Genomic DNA, 7,457 nt, shown 5'->3' with positions numbered 1-7,457 from the left:
GCTTTCTATCAGCATCTTCATTTCCTTAATGTTTCTTCTACACTTGTCAATTTGTCACTGTGCAATTCATTTGAAGGAAGACTACGAAAAAGAAGAAGAGGATAAGAAAGAAGTAGAATAGCAGAAAGATACTTTTGAGTGACAATGTCGTGATTTTTAAGAAAATTTTCTGTTAGAATTCAAATTTCCGTTCTAATTTGTAATAAAAATTTGTTAATTTTCTCAATAAAGTTTGTTGAAAAATCCTATTTTTTCACTTGTTTTATGCAAATCATTATTTATGCCAAATTTTATCATTTTAATACCTTTTCCTTAAATTTCCAATTATATTGTCTTAAAGCGTCATAAATATGAGTAATTCCGTGATTAACATGTTGAACGCAGAGCCAAACATGTTTATGTCCCCGTCAATTTGATGCCCAATTCTATTTGGCACAAAAATTTCATAAATATGACTAAATGCATTATTTAATTGTCAACACGTTAACTGTCAAGCCGATAATTTTTCTTATGTCCAAGTCAATCAATTTTATTTATTTTCCAATAAAACAACTTGAAATTAGGAATTTTTTTCGTGTAATTTCGATGCACAAATCAAAGATTTTCAACATTTTTTCCCGCCACAATTAGGGGAGAATATTGTTTCGTATCGTAAAAACAATAGATAAAACAACAGTGAGCGAAAAAATACTCAAACTAAAAAAATTTGGTTGTTGCATTATACTTGTATTTTCTAAAATTAATATATAGATATACTCTATATGTCTATATATCTATATCTCTATATATCTTCTATATGATACGTTTTAGACACCACATGAAGCCACCATTTAATAACTGGAATAAGCTTAATTGAGGTACAATCTGCGAAACGGTTTTTGTTGGCAAAAAGCTTGAAGAAGCCTATGGACATTTAGCGTTAGTGTATGAAATATTTTTTCTTAATTTCAAAACTTTCCCATTTTCTAAACAATTCTCAATGGCAAACAGAAACATCATCTAAATAGTTTTAGTTTGAAAATAACAAGGTATAAGACATCAATCAAATCAAAATATGAGACAAATTCACTTTATTTACAATCCAAATTACAAATCTAATGATATGAATAATCAATATCTAGGAAAATTTAAATACCCGGATCTGATCGACGGCTATTGAACAAAGACATAGAACATAATCCCAAAGCTTTTGGCGAACATTATCTAATCAACGTGTATTTCGAACTAGAGTTTCCATAGATAATCCAATTGTTTTATCCTAATTTCACAAAATCTGGTTGCAATTGTGAAGAATCAGCGATCAATGTCCAATTTGGCGGAGAATTAATTGAACTACTCATATTTATGGTTGTTATACTAATAGATGGAGTATTGTCAATATTCTCAGCAGTTCTAGAATCACTAATTTCATTCATTATTTATTCTGCTACTTTTTTATTTTTTTCTGTATCCTTATATTCTGCTTGATTGCGATTGGTTTTTTCTATCTGATCACCAGATGCAACATTTTCCTACAGACAAATTTAGAAATTACTATATTTAAAATTGGTATTTTCATCTTACCTTTTCATTCGCAAAGTTATCCTCAAATCCACTTGATGAATGACTGGCTTTTCCACTACATTCACTTTGTGATTGCTCTTCTTCTAATAGACTTTCCCGTTGTTAATACATTTGTACTAACTATAATTATCGAAATTCAATTAGTTTACCTATCTATTTAGGTTAAAGATCATTATTGGAGATATCTTTGGCTACATTTTCCAATTATTCATACTTATCTAATTCGAATTTATGTATGATTGTATCATTGTTTTTGACTTCTGCTTTCCTCATAATCTTTCAACATCCGAGTAATGATTTTAACTTTAAATTATTCACCGAATTCCACACCTCCATGTATTTCAATTTTATTCCAGAGTCGATATATATTATTCGAGTATCCTATAATCTGAAATTTCATATTTATCTTGTCTATTTTTGAGGTTTTCTGTAGATTTTTGGATTAAAAACAATGGATCATAACACATAATACACTGAGAACGTTGAAGCAATCTTAACGACAGTTTGTTATTGTTTTCCCGCAGCCGAAAGCAAACATGATATTATTCGAACATAGAAGTGCCATGAAAAAGGTAAAAATTGAGTTTTAAAAAATTGATATAAACATATGATTCCATTATAGCTAGTTTGAAAGAAAATGAAATATTTCGAGATATATGTATTAAGATAGTTTCAAAAATAATAAATTAATTCAATTATATATTTTGTTGTTGGACTAAGTGCTTTTTAAATTATTTATTTTGCCAATCTATTACGAGAGTTAAAAATATCAAATTAATCAATAAAAATTAAAACAAATTCAGCTGTAGCACCTGCATTATGGAAATATGTATTAATATCTGTTCTCGATAAATAAAGAAGGGTATCTGGTGTAGTTTTAATTAAAATTTGGGTTGCCAATTTAACTTTCATTTTTTCCTTTTTATAAAAAGTATGACTTGTTTTAATTTTCGTCCCCAACATAAGTCCTTCATTAACGTGAGGTTGCTTGGGTGATGGGATGGTTAAAAAATGTTTTTAAAAAATTTAAATTTGAAAAATCTACTCCTAAAGACTTAACCCTTTGCCAATTGGTCATGGTACCATCAAATTTCATTGACAAAACTTTTACCCAACTTTTATGTTTTTATGTCTTTTAGTTATGATGGTATTTGCTTCTGATTCAGCTCGTCTTCTTTCATTTTGCCACCTAGGGCACGCAAAAAAGGTATGATAAACATCGTCCTGTTCATTGCCACAATACTGGCAAAGTGGCGAGTCTTTTATTTTGAATCTGCAGAAGTATGCTGCAAAGCATCCATGTCCACATAATAGCTGGGACAAGGCGTACGTTATCTCCCCATGTCCTCTCTTGTGCCAAGGTTTAAGTTCCGGTATGAGTCTTTTGGTCCAAGCGCCCAAATGGTGTGTTGCTTCCCATTTTCTTTGCCATTTAGTTAGCGTGTTTTCTTTTTCTGTTGTTTTAACTGCTTGCTCTTTTCCATGTGTGGCGGTTCTCTCGTTCAGCAATAGGTCTATGGGTATTATACCCGCCAATACTAATATTTCCTCGGTGGATACAGTACGGAACGCACTGCATATGCGGATAGCTAGTTTTCTCTGTATCTTGAGGAATATAGATCTATACTTCAGATGTTTCAGAGATTCTTGCCATACTGGTGCAGCGTATAGCATAATCGAGTGGGCTACCGCCGACAGCAGTTTGCGCTTACTTGACGATGGTCCCTCTCTTTTCGGCATCAGGCGGCTAAGTGCCACTATCGTCGTTTCAGCCTTACGGCTTGTGTTTACAATATGAGCCTTCATTTTAGCGCCCTGATCGAAGAATACCCCTAGGTATTTAGTTTGTGGTTGAGTGAAGACCGGTGTGTCTATTATATCGATAGTCACCTGTTTAACAATCTTTCTATCCACCAGCAAAGTTGCCTCTGTTTTTTCTTTGTCACAGCTACGATTTCGTTCTCCGTTTTCCCACTCGCTACTACCGCCAAGTCGTCAGCGAATCCAATAAGCACATTTTTGACATCCAGCATTGTTTTCTATTCTGATGTACATTTTGTTTTGCTTTATTTACCTCTTCCATTACTCTCAGCATAGCGTCTATGGTCGATTTCTTTTTCACAAATCCAAACTGTGTATCAGCAAGGCCTCCTGTTCTGCAGATTTCTTCAACTATTCTTTCTTTTATAAGGTGCTCTAGTAGTTTTCCCATGCAGTTTATTAGGCACAGCGGTCTGTATGTGAGTTTTGATTGTCCTTCTTCACGTGGTTTTTCTATGAGCAGCAATTTGGCGGTTTTCCAGATATCTGGGAATTCGCCCTTCAGGATTTGCTGGTTCATTACATTCAGACAGATTGGCGAAAGTCTTTGTGCGACACATCTAATTATCTCCGGTGGTATATGGTCGGGTCCTGCAGCCCTTTTTAATTTGATCCTGTTTGAAGCTCGATCCAGCTCTTCTGCCGAGAATAGTGTCCCGTACCTCAGTGGTACTCCACTTAGTTTTCTGGTGTTGTGGGAACAGCTTCTTAGCTTCGTCAAGCATGAGTTCTTCTGACAACGCAGGAGGTGATCTCAAGCTCAGTTTATTCATCACTATCTTGTATCCCAGTCCCCATGGGTCTTCTTCAACTTCTTCAATGACCCTTTTCCATTTAACCTGTTTTGGTCTTAGGATGGCGTTCTTTAGCCGCGCTCTTTCTTCTTTGTAGGCTTGCCGAGATGTATCTTTTTGTTCTTGCGGTATATTAGGTCATATTTCTCTTCCGTGTAAGGCATTTTTACCGAGTTTCGCGATTTCCGCTGACCACCAGTAAGCTGGTTTTTTCCTGTCACTTGGGATACCCTTTCGTTGGAATGTATTATCACATGCATGGCTGATGTTCTCAATTAATCTCTCTGGCTTTAAGGTTTGTTCTCTTGGTGGTAATTTGCTTCGCAGTTCATTTATGAAGTAATCCATTTGTGTCGTATCCACCCTCCAGCCGCGGCTCTTAATCTTCGTTCTTACGCTATCTTTCTTAATAGCTATATCAAAATAAATGTAATTGTGGTCTGTAAGATTTTCCTCTTCAGACACTCTCCAGTTCGTTACTAAAGGCGCTATATTGGTTGCCGCGAATGTTATATCGATAATGGAACAGCTTTGGCCTCTACGGAAGGTAGGTTCACATCCGGTGTTCAGTGAAATTAAGTTTAGTTCTGAGGCCCATTCAGAAAGAATATCTCCTCTAGAATCATTTGATGTTGAGTTCCACATCATTGATTTCGCGTTAAAGTCCCCGTAAATCAGGCACTTATTTTTCCGTGTAGCTATACTATTTTTCAGTTCATTCAGTAAATGTTGGAACTCTTCGAGCCTTATATTTGGCGACATATAACAGCTATATATAGTGATTTTGATGCAGTCAATCCAGACAAATAAATTTCCCTGTCCCCAACCTTGTATCGATATGTGCTTGCTTGCTGGTAAGCAAATTGCTGCATCTATATTAATATCTATGTACCAGCCTCTCTAAAGGGCACTTTAGGGAAAGTGGCCTATGACCGGGGATGTTGCATTGTACGCAGTGAGCTTCTTTCATGCAGTCTTTTTTCTGGTGGTTATCTCCCCCACATTGTATGCACAGTCATGTTCTAACAGGGCCCTTGAAGAATTTGGCCATATGACCAATTTCCCAGCATCGATGACACGAGTCCACTCTCATCCTTTCTCTCACACTGCAGTTGACCAAACCAATTCTTATTTTGCCCATTTTGTGTAGGCTATCGACAGTTTCTTTTGGTATAAAGACGGTAGCTGCTTGTGTCCCACCATAGTCAGGCCTCAAAGAGCTAACTCTTATGTCTCCTGTTGGTTTTCTTCCCTTGTCGATGTCTCTGATAGCAGCTTCCACTTCTTGTTTGCTAGTGACAGCATCAATGTTCTTAATATGGACTATATATATATATATATATATATATATATATATATATATATATATATATATATATATATATATATATATATATATATATATATATATATATATATATTTAAATACATCGAAAGGTTCCTAATTCTAGGTCTCTTCTGTTTCAAAATTAGTATTTTTGTGATAGTTTTTAAAAGGTAGATTTTGAAGTTTCGACTTTTCTTTAAGTCTATCAAAATATGATTTGGACACTGACCATTTGCTTATTTATATTGATATAAATTATAATTTTGAAACAGAAGAGACCTAAAATCAAGAACATTTAGAAGTATTTATAAATCAAAAGGTCTAAGAAACAAGATTTTGAAGAAGGATAAGATGAGGGGATGGACTAATGATTTAACTTTAATAGAAAATCAAGAAAAATATAGAATAGCTAACACTATATATCACGGAAGAAGTAATTAGAAGATAATTAGAAGAAATCAATAACGGTATTCCAGCAGAGCTAATATAGTCACATACATGTCTTTCAAGATCAATATTTCACTCACTCCTGATAAAAATCTGGAATGATGAGAGTATTCTCCTCGGGAATAAATCCTAAACTAAGTAATCTCATGGTAGAACTGGGATAGTGTTGAGTTGAAATTGTAATGAAAAAATATCCACATGACCCATTTCGTTAAACCACAAACTGAAAACGTGCGAGAAAGACTCATTAAGTAAATAAAAAAGAAATAAAAAAAGTTAAACCAAATAAAAAAAAAGACGAAAGTATGGTCAAATCGTTTGACATAGATGAATCAACAACAACCAAAGAAAATAAAACATTTTGGGTATCCTATACTCCCCACTAAAATCCTCCAAACATATTAGAATAAAACAACACAATATGTTATGCGAAGTGAATAACTCTCAAAACAAACTTTATTAAAAACGTTAGAGCAACTTTATTGGAATAAACAAATGATAGTTATACTTTAGCCCAATTTTATTGGGATACATAAATGTTAGTTATAAGTTAGCCAAACTTTCTGGGGATACATAAATCATAGTTATAGTTTAGCCCAACTTTATTGGGATACATAAATAATAGTTATACTTTAGCCCAACTTTATTGAGATACATAAATGATAGTTATACGTTAGCCCAACCAGGTTTGAATCACAGTCCCACCAAGGTTAGGACACTTGGTGGCTCCTCGAGAAAGTCTTGAGATTAAAATTTGTTATAATACAAGTATATAGAAAAGAAATTCTTTAATAAAACTGAATTTGCATTACAAGTAATTTCTTGTTGAAGCACGAGAGAATTCTTTTTCGAATTTATCCTTGGAGAAACGGGAAAAACTACACACAAACTCGATATTCCTTGGGAGTAAACAAAATATTCGCAAGAGTTATTATGAAATGTTAAATTTCTGTTACGAAGCTTTAGTGAATTGAAATGCCCGCTTTGTTTGCTTAACGATTTGACAAGTGCTATTCGTAAAATGTAAAATTCCTTCCAATAATATATCAACAAACGGAAACGGAAACTTCACTTATTCACTTACAAAGTTTTCTCCGACTAATTGTACAATCAATTGTACCTTTATTCGATTTAGTAACTCCAAGGAATTAATTTTTTTCTAATGTTATTGTTCATTCATACTTTTGAATAATCAACTGGACAATCTGTTTACTATTCAGTTCTCAGTAAAGCGTTAATTATCTTTTGAGATTTTCGTTATTGCACGAACAGTTTCATAAATTCAAAGCCCAGTTGGTTTTTTATCAATTCTGTTTCGCACGATTTATAAGATATTTTATCACAATTCCCAGAAAAAATATAAAAGCTCCTTAATAATATATTTTATCGTGAAACAAGTTAATTAAAGATCAAACAACTTGAGGTAGACAATCCAAACAAGTTTTTATAGGCGTTTATTGTATTTATTTTTGAAAAAAACTCACATGGTAAACGAAGCTGTGTTT

The 7,457-nt window shown here is 33.6% G+C and overlaps 1 protein-coding gene across 1 annotated transcript; it reads right to left on the bottom strand.

Moving 5' to 3' along the window:
* Positions 1-4,316: 4,316 nt before the first annotated feature.
* LOC130451951 (uncharacterized) lies at positions 4,317-4,940 on the bottom strand. The gene has a single exon (XM_056791307.1). The coding sequence runs from the start codon at positions 4,938-4,940 to the stop codon at positions 4,317-4,319; it is 624 nt and encodes a 207-aa protein (XP_056647285.1).
* Between the last annotated feature and the right edge of the window lie 2,517 nt (positions 4,941-7,457).

The sequence above is a fragment of the Diorhabda sublineata genome, chromosome Y (genome assembly GCF_026230105.1).
Source record: "Diorhabda sublineata isolate icDioSubl1.1 chromosome Y, icDioSubl1.1, whole genome shotgun sequence".
NCBI classification, from domain to species: Eukaryota; Metazoa; Arthropoda; class Insecta; order Coleoptera; family Chrysomelidae; genus Diorhabda; species Diorhabda sublineata.
This window is presented reverse-complemented; position numbering and strand designations above follow the sequence as displayed.